Source organism: Notolepis coatsorum, assembly GCF_963971535.1.
Source record: "Notolepis coatsorum genome assembly, chromosome: 3".
Classification (NCBI taxonomy): Eukaryota; Metazoa; Chordata; class Actinopteri; order Aulopiformes; family Paralepididae; genus Notolepis; species Notolepis coatsorum.
In genome coordinates this window covers 56,161,796-56,178,575 of record NC_140167.1, presented here as the reverse complement: position 1 = coordinate 56,178,575, position 16,780 = coordinate 56,161,796, and the positions used below count along the sequence as shown (strand labels likewise).

The window sequence follows — 16,780 nt, the reverse complement described above, 5'->3', positions numbered from 1 at the left end:
GCGCTATGAAATATGAAAACATTGTATTTTTATATCGCGGTTGTATATTATAAACAACTAAAGTCAACGTATACTTAAATTGATATATATTTGACACAAGGAGACGCGTGGTTTGCCATTTTACCCACACTTTAAAATGCATACTCTTTGAATGACGAGTGTGCACTCAGGAGTTCTTGTATGGCACTGCTTACGTAATTCACCTCTTTGCCTATTTGTAAGAGTGCATTTACCGTTAGATCTCAACAGGTGAACAAGCACATTTGCCGACGGTATACACGGGCACGTCCATACAGTTGAACTTAGCACCAGGCCTTTACCCTTTGTCCCGTTTATGTATCGATCGTGCTGTTTTGATCACTAGGTGGTCACTGTTGACACTCTTCGATCAAACGAGTTGCACGATACATTGCAACTTTCTCACTGCAATTACACCCGGTATTCCAACTAAGAACAAACTATTGCCATGACATAGGCGACAATAATGTATCGGGCTAGCAAACCTCATTATTGTATTTTTGTATTTGTACTTTATTGTTTGCATTTTGTACTTCACTTTGTACTTTTGTAGTTTGTATATTTTGTATAGTGCTTGGCCTTTATTCTTTTTACTTTTTACTGTATGAAGCACTTTGTTTCAAGTTTTGTTTTATTTGTCACATAATGTACATTACAGAGAAATGATTGGTTCTGTATGAACCCCTGAGATTGTGCTTCATACAGAACCAAGCATTTCTCTGTAATGTACATTATATGTGACAAATAAAACAACTTGAAACAAAGTGGTTTCAAATGTGAATGGCATTGACACCCAACAGGCTTACAGCACATACAAGTGCATCAGATTTTGTCTTTGGGGGAAAAGGTCAACAGGTTTAAGTTATCCTTCTTGTCATTGTGACAGAAGTCTGACTCTGCCCCTCTTTTCCCCCTGACCGTTGTTCAGGTTGACAGGATGGCGCTGGACGGGATTCGGATGCCCGATGGTTGCTATGCCGACGGGACGTGGGAACTGAAGATGCACGTTACCGACCTCCACAGAGACGTGTCTCTGAGAGTCACCGGGGAGATCCACATCGGTGGTGTAATGCTGAAACTAGTGGAGAAACTTGGTAAGATGCGAAAACCAGTAACTTGTTGTCATGCAGGGCGACGTCGTCAAGGGACCTGTGTCAAAATTATCTCACAACTTGCAAGGAAACCCTGGCCGAGATGAAAAATCCAGTACGGACAATGTTTCCACTGTAGTTGGCCCTTTGAGTCTGCCAAATCTGTTCTAAGATGTTTTCATTCATGGTTGGATATAGGCCGAATGCTTTCCCCCTTGACCTCTGCTCCTGTACCTCCCTGTTTGCAGTGTGGCTGCTGCAGCTGAAGGATTCTCTGTGTGTCAGTGGCTGACTGTGTTATCTGTTCATATTTGTGAGGCAGTAAATTCCTCTCTTTGCAACACGGTTACTTCTCTGACAACTCGGATTCCACCTCTAAGCAAACACTGCTGTTGAATGCAAGAGTACTTGCTGTTTCTGAGTGGAGACCATTAAACATTGGACAAGGACCCCCAAATATAGGGCTTGGCTAGGGACCCTCATATGTTGTATACTGGGGTCAGAGTATCCTAGCTGAGAATGATATCTTAGAAGAATGGGATCTATCAGTGCTACCTCTGGGGAGGTACGGCGGGGATAACGAGACTCATGCATGGAATACCCATTCTCTCAATACGTTCTCTGATCACGTCGACGGTTAAACCAAATAACTTTTATTTAGTTTGGAAACCTCCGCAAGTGTACCAGGTTTTACCTAGACGACACGTGGTTAGAACCTCCTAGTTTGAATGCACCTTGTTAGACTGCCATAATGTATGGGACACCAAGAGACATTATGCATGCAGTCCCTCCCCCCACCATACCATGCACACACAATTATGCAGAATTATGTCCCCCCCCACTTAGGGTGCAAGTGGGGCATAAGAGTGGTCTGTTTGAGCCTGTTGGAACACTGGCTTGTTTCAGGGAGGAAGCGGACAGCCCAGCGACGGCGGCAGGCAGCAGAGTGTTCTGGGGAGCGACAGTGGGTCGTGTGGACGGAGCCTGAATGCTCTGCATTCCTCCGGCGCTCCACGGTTTTACTCCTCCTGCCCCATGGTCCTGTTTTTAGCTCTCCTGGTAGAACTCGACATAATTGAGGCCTTTGTTCTCTGTGGTCGTCGGTGCAGCAGAGCAGCAGCATCTAAACCAGACTTGTGTGCAACGTTGCTGCGTGTGGGAGCGGATGGATCCGCCGGTCCTCCCCGCCCACCTCGGCTCCCAGTCGAGGCCCGGGCCTTATCCATTGTTTGTGTTGCCGTTGCATGTTTTTTAAGTTAAATCAGAAGTCTGTTTCAAGGGTCTGCCGTTCTGTTTTCTCTTCAATGAATAGCGCAATGGTTGACTCACAACAATGGCAGCAGGTTGAGGTATAACAATGCTATTACTTTGTAACAGTTTTTTCTTTGTTATTACGGCAAGAAAAAAAAGTCTGTCTGAAATTGGTTGATCACAATGGAATAGTAGCATAATTGTGGCAAGAAGTGACAAACATTATTGTGAAGGCTGTGCTGCTTAATAGACTGGTGGTTATGCTGATGACCTTCTGTTATCTGCTGTGGTTTCTTTCCACTGGCGGTGGCTCTTCTTGTCCACACGTCACATGACGGCGGTTGGATGCTGTTGCATTGAAAACAACAGGGGCGTGGGTGGAGTGTGAGTGCATCATGCACATCTGTTTGTGTCATTGTTCTTTTTCTGAGAACGATTATAATGACTGTGGTCTCCCCCCTCCTCCAAATCTTACACATACAAAAAAAGAAATCCGTGAACTAGGGACGCACCGATTGTGAAATTCTGGGCTGAGACCGATGTTTAAAATAACAATTTGGCCGATGCCAATGTATTAACATTTTTTTTTAAAGATGCAAAGCAGCTCTATAATTGGTAATAACACTCACTCTCACTCACGCATTCATTCATTCACTCACTCACACATAGCCACTTTTCCCCTAGTGGCGACTCACAGGCATGGCACTTTCCAGTTCATTCTTCGCATCTATGACACTGTATCCTTGTTTCTTGAATGAGCACAAATTCAACCATACAACTTGATGAGACGACCTTTAATATAACCCTCTTTCACACAACAGAAGATTATTCTTGTGAAAACTGTTTCAAAAACATGTTTAGCCTGCTATAATACAACTACTTACTCAATGAGAAGAATCTTTCGTTGCTTACATGAACATCGACCACTGCCATCGGTGAACATCATCTTATTTGTCGATAGGCCGATGGCAGTGAACAAGGCGAATGTCAGCCAACACATTTGCATCCCTAACCCTGAACCGTAGTGCTGCAGTTCATTCTGCTCTACACCTCGTTGCCCATTTGTGAGATCATCAGAGGACAAGTCCATAGTGTGACTGTGCATAATATGACCTACGACCCCCTCAGCGTGAAGCGGCACTTGTGTAGTTGAACTACATTACTGTATATTATTTGCTTGTTGGTTTGTTTTCATACAGTAAGGACATTTCATTTGACTACTACTATCTCTCTGCAGACAGAGTCAACAGGTCGTTTTTCCATTGTAATCATTAACCTACTCAACATAGACTTCACAGTTCACACATGGCCACACACTCTAGTCGAGAGGCTGCTGCACAGTGTTTGTATGACGCGCGGCAGCGTAACCATTGCGCTTGTGACCAGAATTGAACAAGGTTGTTATTGGCATGGGCCAAAGACGGTGGCTCTTTTTTGTTTGGTCTCTTATCTTACAATACTGCGTCCTCTCAATATGGACAGTCATGAAAGATAGGCAGAACACTAGGCCGGTGCCATTTTTAGCTCTCTGACAGTAGTTTGGTTGGTTGGTTGGTTGGCTGGTTGGCTGGTCCACAAAAATTCCCCACCCTCTAGCCACAGGTTCCGTCCTAGGAGGCTGAAATTGGGCATGGAGGTATGTGTGTGTGTGTTCATGCCAATTGGCTAAAAGGGGGCATGGTAATGCAAGTGGCCTATCGCAAAAAGGATTGCAGCTATTGCGAATTTGCGCTTGTAGTTTTAATTACAAGGTGACCTACGTGATTTTCAGTAACCGCAAGAAAAATCAGCTGACTTTCATAACTTTTGTAATATATGGAATTCCTCAGAATTCTATGATCGGCACACCCCTATACGGAACACATTCTCCTCACACCGATGTGATTGGATTTACAGAAACAAGGTCAAACATATGATGCTTCAGGCGCAGAGACCTTCGTTCGAGAAGAGATGCTATTCCAGGAATCGTAAAGAAAGAAGTCCTCTGTAACAACAACCCTGTGTTTACTGTGAGGGAAGTGAGTCAGTACAGACCAGTAAGACTATTGTCTTCATTGATCCGAGGGGACTTGAGGAGAAATTAATCGGCACAATGTTTTTGAATTTGGGATGCGAGAGCAGGAGATGAGGAAGATGGAGAGAGTGAGAGAGCGTTGAGAATGTCAGCCAGCCTCCCCGTGGCGTGGTGTGGTGTGGGAAAATCCTTCAGGTCTTTCACTTGTCAGTGACCTCCTTCTCACACGTCCCAACCCACACTGTTGTTGCACCGTCCCAAACAGGCCCCACTGAATGGCTCTCAAGTGCTTTGGTCACATGGTTGGTTGGATGGCACACACACACACACACACACACACACAGACACAGACACAGACACAGACACACACAAACACTCAGCTTACATAGCCCTGATACACAACCGTTGGTCTGCTCCCAAAGGGTCCTACAAAAGTTGGAGAGGTCTATAATGAAAAAAAACTGCATAGAATTTCACTTGCCCCCGAACGGATCATTCACAGCAGAGTACACAACAGTAATCCTTATCTTTGTCCACTTTCTGGGTGGTGAGAGGCGCTACATCTCCTAGGCACAAATACACTTTTTTCCCCCGACATAGTTAAAGATGGAGTCCCATAATCTTTGAGTAAACAAAATCAAAAGATGGCCTCAACTCCTCCGAGCGATGCACTCGCATGGTGTGCGCGGTATACTTCTCTTTAAACAATGTCTATTTGTGCATAGGAGACGTAGCTTGCCACGTGACACATGATATTGGCATTAAATATATACAGTATATATATATATATATATTTTTTTTTTAAACCTTTATTTACCCAGGCAAGCAAGTAAGAACGAATTCTTATATACAAAAGCAGCCTGACTAAAAAGCATGCCATTAGAAATGCCTTGTTGAATGCATCCAGTGAAATTAACCCATCAATGCATACTTTTATTGTCAAAAGTATGCATAATGTTGTGTTAATTCCACGACAAGATATATGCAATGTTGGTTACCTGAAATTATTAAATTTTTTAGGGGGGGGGGGGGGAACCCTGCATATATCGGTATCAGTTGATATCGGTTTCGGACAATATCGGTATATCGGATATCGGTAAAAAAGCCAATATCGAACATCCCTAGTGTTTTTCAGTTAATACACCTCTCTGACTTTCTTATCATGAGTTCTCTGTAAAGCCAGACAGGAGGAGGACCCTTCAGGACAAGACCAGCGGGTCCTGTATCGGGGCTAAGTCTTCCAGTGCAGTGCGAAGGGACACGTAGATACCATGAAGATCTGGCAGACACGTCAGACAATTCCTCCGTCTCAGACAGAAAGTAAGCTCCGCTACATCCTGCTGCAATGATGGTTGTTCCCGTTTCACTCTTTATTATTTCACATGAACACACACAGTCCAAATTAGACGAGGGCTTCTTTTGATTCAACGGTTACTTTCCACAAAGATGGCAGCGCTCTATTCTACCCCTAACGTAAATGGCTTATGTGCATGTATGTTCAGTAGGCATCTGTTCTTAAGCTGTGTGGTTATGGGTGGGAGAAATTATACATGCTTTGTAATCATGGTGATATATATAGCAATTCCGCATTGATGCACAGAAGTCAATCATGTGTTATTTAGTTTTACAATGTAGGCCTGATGAGTGTTGTTTCCGTTTACATTTACAACAATACAGTCAAATATATAACAATACAGTCAAATATATAAAAACTATCTTCTTTGAGGTATTATGCAGGAAAATTATTCAAATCAGTGTATTGAATGGGAGCAAAGCAAACCTCATGATGCATGGAGAATCGTTTTCGGAACCAAATCAGATCACTGATAATAGTAATCAAATCACGTGGTCCCTGCTGATTCCCATCATACGTGCGTGTAATTAGTCTTTTTAGTGCGTATGGTTTGTTGTCCAGAGTAGCCCTGGGTTGTAGTTGTACATGTGCTTCAACACGTGAGTGTGGGAGGATGGGTTGGTGAGTGGGTGGGCGTGTCTCCATCTGCACATGTGTCAGGCGTCCATCTTTCACCTCTCCCTGTGAGCCGCAGGTCTCCCCTCCGTAGTCCAGGCTCAGATGGCCTTCTGTAATGAATTAAATAGTCAAATGCCAGGAAAGCACTCAGTTATTGATCGCAGCAGCGAACTCAGCCTCTCAGTTCCCCCCGCAGCCCTTCCAATAGACTAGTATTTAATGCCAACTGATTGAGACCCCTCTGTTTTCCCATTCTCCCCATATCCCCCAATCACTCTGGTGGTGAATCTGTTGTTTTCCCTCCTTCTAAAAGCTTAAGATGGAAATACAAACACTGTACCAACACCATTAGAGTCTTTCTTTGATCAAAAAGAATAGTCCCCAAGCTATTGGGCTTTTATCATAGGCTTGGAGCTGCACTGTTTGATGTTGATTACCTCTGTAGACACCGGGGCACTTGCACTCAGCGTTTTCAGATTGGCACCATTAGCTAGAGGTGAAAAGACCCGCTTTTCTGTCGATAAACATGTTCTGAGTTACTGTTCAAATTCAGCCAGATTTTGACCGACACATTTCCAGCGGGGTACCCGATTCGGGAACTGGGATACTCCATGATACCCCGATGAAAAGTCTAGCATGTTTTCTTTGGCCTTTCTGTCTTCTAGTATGGCAATTCCTGCTATGTGTTCTTTGACTATTTCTCAAAATGAGAAGTCCAACCAAACCCCTCCTTCCAGATCCCTGGTGAACTTCATGCCAAGACGACATGCGGCGATCAGTGCTGTTTGGGGGCCAGCAGGGCCAGAGTTTCGACTGGTTGGTGGCAGCAGAATCAGTGCTGTTTGGGGGCTTCGCTGAACCAGCGTTCTAGATGTGTGGTTGCAGCAGCATTAGAGCTGTTTGGGGGCTTCGCAGAACCAGCTTTTTAGATGTGTGGATAAGATAAGATATTCCTTTATTGATCCCATTGGGGAAATTCAGGCATCATAGTAGCATGGGGTGGAGGGGAGGTACAGGTAGTAGAAGAAACATCAGTGCTGTTTGGGGGCTTAGCAGGGCCAGAGCTTTGGCTCAAGAGTATTCATTACACTATCTGTCCAGAGTGGACTGTCTCTGCTTAGCGTCATCTAGACAGCTGGGGACGGAGGGAGGGAGGGAGGGAGGGAGGGAGGGAGGGAGGGAGGGAGGGAAAGAGGGGGGGGGGACTGGATGGAGAGGAAAAGAGGAGGGAAAGAGAGGGGTTTAGAGAGGAGGGAGAGAGGAGGGTCCTGGGACATTCTCTCTCTCTCCCTCCCAGTGACGTTAGCCACGGCACCAGAATTCCATAAAAGTCTTCGGTGGAGCAGGAAATGACTTGCAGGGTTTGGCATGTTCTCTGGTCGCTGCCGTCATCTTTGGATTCTCTGCTGCCTGCTTCATCTCTCACTCCTCTCTCTCTCTATACCCTCCTTCTTTCATCTCCCTCCTTCTCTGTCTATGTCTCTTCACCTCTTTCTCTCTTTCTCTAAATCTCTTTTTGGAAAGTATGATCGTTTTGGTTTTATCATTTTTCAAATATGCAATAATATAAATCCAGAAATGACATATAATTGAAACCATCCATCCACCCACCCACCCCAGCCATGTGGCTTTCATAGTAACCAATAATAATGAACAATCAATCAATAAAATGTTCTCAGGTCTAGAATGATGTGACAATAATTGGATGCAACCCAAAGCGGTTCTGAACTGGGAGGCAACGCTAGCTTCTTTCACAGTGCGATTCGTCTACCATTGATAGAGGGGAAGCTTTTTTCCGAACGCTTTTATGCCAAACACTGACTCATTTTGGTCTTGTCATTCTAGGTCCAGGTCCATTTAGAAAGTTCCATATATAGAACTTTGGCAAACAAATTGCTCCAATGAGACCTTGGTAGTTCGTACAGTGGTTTCCAGCAAGGAGCCAACAGTGTTCTGGCTGCATTGAGGTCGGCGAGCCACACGGATCTTTCCGCAGATGTCAGGGAAAATGTGTCTTTTACATTTGAGATGACCTACATTTTCCTCCATGAAGGTTCAATTAGCCATCTATAAAAATGTCATCCCACAAATCCATTTTACGGTTCATTTACGGGTATTTTCTTTCATTTAATTCTTAGTTGTTGTTGAATGTATGTATAACCCCTGGATCCAGCAGAGAAGAGAAATACCTAAAGTAAGCAGGCGATTCTTTTGGGTAATCAAAATGTTGTCACCGTCGTAATGTTTCCACTTATGAGGTTGGGTTGTGTTTTCTGTTCCTTCAGTCCTATTAATAAGTTTGTTGTGTGGTGTTTGGGGGCGTCTGCTGGAGGTGGTGACCAGAGGAAGAGCCGCCATGTGACAATAGAGCGCAGGTTTCATTAGGAAACAGACGCAATTTAACACAGGATGCTGGACTTCCTGTAGGCTTCTCCCTCCCATCCATTCCCCCTCCCTCCCGAGTGTTTTAGGGGCTTTTTCTTTATAAGGATATGATGCCTTCCCATGATGCCGTTGGGCTGGAGGAGTGGAGGGTCTTCGTCGGTCCCCGCTATAGAGCGAGATGAAAAGATGAGATAATCCCCTCTCGTCCTCTCTGCAGGGGCGCGCTGCAGACGTCCCCCACGGTGTCATAGGCCTTTCAGCGCCTCGTGTCGGGAGACCGCCACGTGACATGCGTTTTCTCCTTTGCACGCCGTCCCGCCTGCGACACACCATTGGATGTATTACATTACCTTATCATCATCACACTCATTGATCGTGTGCGAGGAGCGATCGCCGATGGTCTGGCAATACAGAGTGAGGAATGGCCCGACTTGACTGTGATAGCGCTGCTCTCTAATCTCCCTAACAGGAAGTAGTTAGCGTAAGTAGCGGCCCTGCCCAATGCAGAGCTTTCCTGTTACGCTAGCAAGATCCTGCTGTGATTTAGCTGCTATCCACACACGCACGTACGCACACACACACACTTGAATCCTTTATGTCTACATACAATTACAAACGGGTAAGGGACATGCAGTAAATGCAGTCAGATATTAAAGGAACAAATAAAGGCCAATATTATGGGAAGTGCGCTTACTGTCTTCCCCAGAGTCAGATATCAATCAGTCAGATATCAATTTCCTCTCTGCGTGTTAATTAGAAAGCTAGCTAGCCTAGCTTAGCACAAATCAATGGAAGCAGATATGGACCACTAGTTGGTCCGTAGTTAGTTATTATGTCAGTTACAATGTATGTTCTATATTGACAACCAGTTTGCATACAACATAATCGGGAGGACATCAGAATAACATAAGAGTCTCTGCATCAGGCATCCAGAAACAATGTCTCCGCCACAGTGTGACAATTAGCCTGTGTACGAAACTGTATATGACTACCAAATATACACACTATGCAGTATACACACACATAGTCACATACACACCCATAAGCACACACTCAAACTCTGAACTCTGTGCTCAACACGGCATCACTCCCCACTAATTCTTAACAAATTGTGGTCACTTTGCAAATGAAAGGAATTTTGGCCGCATGTCCCAAAATTCCTATGACAGCCGAGAGAGACATCTCAAACTATCTTTCACTTAACTAATTGTTCATTTGCCTGGAAGCTCCTCTCTGCTTTCAGAAACGAGGTGGTTTTAATTAGCTATGTTTGGCATCTCAGACATGCAGAGGAATGGACTTTCACGGCTCCTCTGGGAATGCCAGCTTGTTGTTTTTTGTCCCTCCTCTTCCACCGTAGTGCCTGGCTTGCCAGCCCTGTTGTTTTTTGGCCCTCCTCTTCCACCGTAGTGCCTGGCTTGCCAGCCCTGTTGTTTTTTGGCCCTCCTCTTCCACCGTAGTGCCTGGCTTTCCAGCCCTGTTGTTTTTTGTCCCTCCTCTTCCACCGTAGTGCCTGGCTTGCCAGCCCTGTTGTTTTTTGTAACCTCCTCTTCCACCGTAGTGCCTGGTTTGCCAGCCCTGTTGTTTCTTGTCCCTCCTCTTCCACCGTAGAGCCTGGTTTGCCAGCCCTGTTGTTCTTTGTCCCTCCTCTTCCACTAGTGCCTGGCTTTTTGTAGTGAAACCAGCGGAGGGAAGTGTAAGTGTTCCACATTGTTGTCCTAACGCTGCACACCTGTGTGTGTGTCTATGGAGTAAAACCAATCGCAGATGGAAAGTGATGCGTCTGTGTTCTGTCACTCTTTTCATTCTATAGATGGTTAGCATTAGGGATGTACGCAAGTTCGCTTTTTCACGGTAGGTTAGTCGGTGGATGAACAAATGACCGAATGGTCGGTGTGTGGTGACACATCACAAAGGCTAACGAAAGTTCTGGCACACTTCCAAGGTACCTCAAGTGTTATCATGCTAGGTTAGCATGGAGTATCCAAGCCTAGGTCGGTCTTCCTAGTTGGATAAATGGATGTTGTTTCAGTATTGGTGAGACATTGAGCCACAGTAGGACAACTCTGGTCCCCATATCTCATACAAGACACCAGCTGAGCTAAGGAAGAGTACAAAACACAAGCTCAGGACTCTAACCATAGTGGGTTGCACTTGCAATTATAAATTGATTACAGTCGGAGCTCTTGTCATGCCACATGGATCCACTCTGTAACTTATTTCTAGGACATTCTCAACATCTTTACGTTAACCATACTACACACAAGTCTGCTTTGATTCCCATGAGCTAATCACTGTTTAGCACGGAGGCTAACATCAACCGTACACTATAATGCAATGTTTTCATACTCCCTCATACTTCATTATGCGCACGAGCGGCTCCAGCTGCTAATCTCCTCTCTGTTCTCCTAATAGGATAGGCGGGGTGTAGCGCTAGTGTTGGTTCCTTCAATGTATAGACTGTAGTCTGTCCCAATATTTACCCTGGCAGCAGGCCTGCCTCGCAGCTTTGCGTATTCAGAAGCCTCCCTTGACTGCGGAGCTCCCAGGTCTTTAGCCCCTGGAGACCGTCTGCTTGCAGAGTGGGGAGTGAGGCTCTACTCCCTGTAGTCAACGCAAATTAAAACTCTTGACTTGACTTGAGAGTGGGGAGTGAGGCTATACTCCCTGTAGTCAACGCAGAGTGGGGAGTGAGGCTCTACTCCCTGTAGTCAACGCAGAGTGGGGAGTGAGGCTATACTCCCTGTAGTAAACGCTGAGGCAGAGTGGGGAGTGAGGCTATACTCCCTGTAGTCAACGCCGAGGCAGAGTGGGGAGTGAGGCTCTACTCCCTGTAGTCAACGCAGAGTGGGGAGTGAGGCTATACTCCCTGTAGTAAACGCCGAGGCAGAGTGGGGAGTGAGGCTATACTCCCTGTAGTCAACGCCGAGGCAGAGTGAGGCTATACTCCCTGTAGTCAGAGTGGGGAGTGAGGCTATACTCCCTGTAGTCAGAGTGGGGAGTGAGGCTATACTCCCTGTAGTCAACGCCGAGGCAGAGTGAGGCTATACTCCCTGTAGTCAACAGAGTGGGGAGTGAGGCTATACTCCCTGTAGTCAGAGTGGGGAGTGAGGCTATACTCCCTGTAGTCAACAGAGTGGGGAGTGAGGCTATACTCCCTGTAGTCAACAGAGTGGGGAGTGAGGCTATAGTCAACGCCGAGGCAGAGTGGGGAGTGAGGTAGGGCTGGGCGATATAACGATAAATATCGTGATATATTTTAATAATCTATATCGAATATCGAAATAAAAAAAAATCGAAAAATCATTTTTTTTGTTTTTTGTTTTTTTTTATTTTTAATTTTGTAATTTTTTGTGTGAGACCTGCAACAGGGCAGTTTTAAAACCAGAGACAGTGGACAGACTTGTCTTTCTTGCCTGCAACTTAAAGTAATGGCTTTGCTTGTCCAAATGACAATACTGACCAAATTGAGATTTATTTTTCTCTTGTCCATTTATTTTGTTTGCTTTCTAATTTAAAATACAGTTTGAAACCGTCTGTACACAGTAGGCTATGTGTGCTAGCAGAGCTAGTCTCCAGTCACAATTCACGGTGCACATGGGCGGTGGTTTGTCCACCAAAAAAGCGCCAAAAGATCGAAAATAAACTAGCAGAGCCAGAACTGTTCAACTCCCCTGGAGCCACAGCCAGCAGAGAAGCCGGTTTACTTTAGCTTTTAAACCAGCTGCAGCCTGAGAACTGGAGTGTGAGGGGATGTAACACTAAAGATGGCGGCAATGACAGAATTGCTGCAAAATAAACATACATCTGTTGTTAAAAAAAAAAATATATATATATATATATATATATACTTATAACAATTCGATAATTATCGATATCGAGAAATATGATAACATTATCATATCGTTATCGCAATATGATTTTTTTCCATATCGCCCAGCCCTAGAGTGAGGCTATACTCCCTGTAGTCAACGCAGAGTGGGGAGTGAGGCTATACTCCCTGTAGTCACAGTGGGGAGTGAGGCTATACTCCCTGTAGTCAGAGTGGGGAGTGAGGCTATACTCCCTGTAGTCAACAGAGTGGGGAGTGAGGCTATACTCCCTGTAGTCAACAGAGTGGGGAGTGAGGCTATACTCCCTGTAGTCACAGTGGGGAGTGAGGCTATACTCCCTGTAGTCAGAGTGGGGAGTGAGGCTATACTCCCTGTAGTCAACAGAGTGGGGAGTGAGGCTATACTCCCTGTAGTCAACAGAGTGGGGAGTGAGGCTATACTCCCTGTAGTCAACAGAGTGGGGAGTGAGGCTATACTCCCTGTAGTCAACAGAGTGGGGAGTGAGGCTATACTCTGAGTCCCTGTAGTCAACAGAGTGGGGAGTGAGGCTATACTCCCTGTAGTCAGAGTGGGGAGTGAGGCTATACTCCCTGTAGTCAGAGTGGGGAGTGAGGCTATACTCCCTGTAGTCAACAGAGTGGGGAGTGAGGCTATACTCCCTGTAGTCAGAGTGGGGAGTGAGGCTATACTCCCTGTAGTCAACAGAGTGGGGAGTGAGGCTATACTTCCTGTAGTCAGAGTGGGGAGTGAGGCAGAGTGGGGAGTGAGGCTATACTCCCTATAGTCAGAGTGGGGAGTGAGGCTATACTCCCTGTAGTCAACAGAGTGGGGAGTGAGGCTATACTCCCTGTAGTCAACAGAGTGGGGAGTGAGGCTATACTCCCTGTAGTCAGAGTGGGGAGTGAGGCAGAGTGGGGAGTGAGGCTATACTCCCTGTAGTCAGAGTGGGGAGTGAGGCAGAGTGGGGAGTGAGGCTATACTCCCTGTAGTCAGAGTGGGGAGTGAGGCTATACTCCCTGTAGTCAACAGAGTGGGGAGTTTTACTCCCTGTAGTCGACGCCGAGGGCGCATAAGTGATAGCTCGCCTCAGCGGAAGATGGGACCTATCTCCTCTGGATGGATGGATGGATGGAAGGAAGGGTGGATAAATATCCTGTTTCTGCTCCATTGATCTAAAGCCAGGATCGGCTGTGTGATGTGATTACACAGTGGGTCCCTGAACACCTAATTGTATAACTCTGCATCAGGGCAGAGGGGAGCAGCACCCCTATTGTTTTGTGTTTGGATTATGACACAAATGGATACAAACTATCTGTCTCCAAGGAGGTCTTTTCTATTGTATGCTAGCCTCCCCTCCTATCGCCTCCCTGACAGGCTTGCTGGCTCCCTCCACTCCAGAACAGACCAGACGAGGGACTTAGGCCGCTGTATCATTTGCTGTGATTGTCATATAATATTATGCATAAATGATTGCTGATTCCTGATTGATTGATTAAATTCAACAATCAAGATGGGCATATCTCCATTGTGGTCCACATGATACTTCTTTCACTGGAGAGCATACAAGAGTCTGGTTCAGCAGGCATAGACTCCAGCCAGTAACAGAGACGGCACCTCACAGAATAGCCTTCATAGGGATGGACACAGTCCTTCTCTCCCATCTCTGTCCCATCTCTAGCCCTGGCTGTAAACCTGATCCTTTGGAGCTTGCAGGTGAGCTGAGTCTTGCGCATTGATTCTCTCCAGTTCCGGCCAATCTCGGAAGGGAAAGCCTGGATGTCTCAGGAGGTCTTGGCCGGGCCGATCCTAGAGGATAGCCCTGGCTGCTCCTGTAATCCTCAGACTGCAGATGGATGACTTGTGCAGATAGGTTCATATTGGTTGCTGATTCATGCCTGTGCGACTTACATGGGAAACCATCTGTGTTGGGTTGTGGGTATCCAGGCTCTGTAGTAGTGATGTGAAATTAGCAAACAAATCATTCAATTGATTGACTGATGACTGCAACCGCACGTCGTTCTTCTCTGCTGCCGTGATGAGAGGGATGGCTGAGCGAGTGAGTGAGCAACAGGACAAGGCGTTCATGTGAGTCGGGCACTAGATTCGCTAGCCATGAATCTAAACTGAATCGGACAGAGATTTCTATTCACCACTAGCGAATGAGGTGAAGGGGCTCGATGGACTCCGCCTATCTCAAAGAATCGCTACTAGCACCCAGGAAATTACCATTTAAAAAAAGGAATTGAACTGTCGTATAGTCCGAAAAGAATCAACCACTACTCTGTATGTTAGTCTATGTGCACCTGTTGAGAATCACAACTCGATGATGTTGGTCGTGCGGACAAACGATGCATGAACATGAGTGGTTGGTAGAAGCTGTCCGTTAAAAGGAGGTAATCTGATTAGTAGTACAGAACTGAGTGACTCACAACTGAGCGCAGATTTGGAAAAAGCTACACATTCTGACGTGCTGGTGAACCGGGGGTTGTGTAGGAAAGACTGTATGATCAAGGGGATCAATAACAATCCAGTCTGTCCCCCGACTCCCTTTCAGACAGCCATGACCTTACGTGATATGTCCCCTGTGGTGTGCCCTGTGGTGTGCCCTGTGGTGTGCCCTGTGTGTGTGTCGCAGTGACACCCGGGTCACAACCTCTGGAGGGAGGAGCCTCACTTCTCATTTCCGTGGTCTCGAAGGCCTTGATGGCCTCAGTGTCCCTCTGCGCATCGTACATGCAGGGTCAGCTAAACTTAGACAGCTTGAAAGGTTTCAGATTCGTCGTCCCTCCGGAGACTACGGGGCCAAAAAGCCTGTGTATATCCTGCATATTTAATGCCTCTGGATGATAAATGGATGCTGCCTTCGATTGCCTATTGGCGGCAGGCTGAGAGCAGCCATATAATAAGGGACTGAAATAAGCTCGGCTAACCTTGTTCAACCCTCAGGGCCTGTCAATGGAGAGCACTTTGAGTCTTCACAGTACGGGAGAGAGGGTACCAGAGGGACGTGGCCAGAATAGATCAGTGGATTATCTAATGACTTTACTGTACGCTACTGTCAGGGAACATGATGTGCTGTGTTATCAGTGTTGGATAGATACCCTGTGTTGTCTTTATTCTGAAAAAAAAAAAAAACGTAGAGACGAGGCCTAAAGAAGATATCATATCATGATCAGCGTTGTCGTTGGGATCGCGTGAGCTGATCACGTGGTCTGAATCAGTCGCGTCATGCTGAAACATTGTTTACGGAGTAAAGTAAAACAAAAACGTGCAAGGTTTATTTTTGCCACATTTACTCTATCTGACAAACGACAACATTTTGTCTCGTTTTTGTTATAGTTGTTTGCAATTTCAACGCGGATCTCACGTCCCAGATCTAGTTTGTCCGTCCTCTGTGTGGACGTCGGTTTTTTCACCGATGCTGTACTGTGATATTTCCACAACAGCGATTACGACTACTTGTTGCTTTTCTCATTGTCTTCGTCACAGCTGTTGAATAGACTGTGTCAAGAGTTCAGCCAGTCACCGGAACACTGTTGTGACTCCGCACCTCGCCGTCTGCCGCTACAGAGATACTGTCGTTGCTCGTCCCCTATCCTCCCTCTCCTTCATAGATGGGTTTTTTCCAGATGCTTATCTGCCTCTAGTGATGAGGCGGGTGAGAGAGTGCCGTCTACTGTAGGTCTAATTAAGGACAATGCACAGCAGTTGTCTCCCGTGTCTCTGCTTGTCAATAATGACCTTCACCCGACTTCAAAGACGTGGATATATTTAGACAGACTTACCCTTTCATGTTATAGAGAAAGTGTGTGTGTGTGTGTGTGTGTTTATGAGAAGAGCCAGAGGCCTATGTATGTCTTTGTTGTGAAAACAAGGTTGTCGCCTCGTGCCACTGCCCCCGGCGGCGTCACCGGGGAGTCGCCATGGAGACGACGTGACCGACCAACACCAGGGTGGAATGATTTCTATCAGCTGATGGCTGATAGCTGTATTCCACGCTGCTCGGTCATGGTTACAGGAAACGGGCCAAGACATGCACACAACACTCTTGTCTCATCGGAGACAATGACGAGACATTGAGAAAAAACGTGTGTAATAACGGTGAGAGGTTGAAGTTTGGTTGGTTTGTGCCCAGAGCCGGTGTGGCCCAGTGAGTAAGAACCCCTACCTGCAGTGGTTTAATGTTCTCACCTGCAGAACCACAAGAACCCCTGCT

At 46.1% G+C, this 16,780-nt stretch overlaps 1 protein-coding gene across 1 annotated transcript in view; it reads left to right on the top strand.

The window, feature by feature from the left end:
* The window catches only part of fermt2 (FERM domain containing kindlin 2), a 74,236-nt gene that overhangs the window by 206 nt on the left and 57,250 nt on the right, over positions 1-16,780 (top strand). Inside the window, exon 2 of the mRNA XM_084311214.1 lies at positions 947-1,112. Within this exon, the coding sequence (XP_084167340.1) occupies positions 956-1,112 (157 nt within the window). The 5' untranslated portion in view covers positions 947-955. The remainder of the gene's footprint in view (positions 1-946; positions 1,113-16,780) is intronic.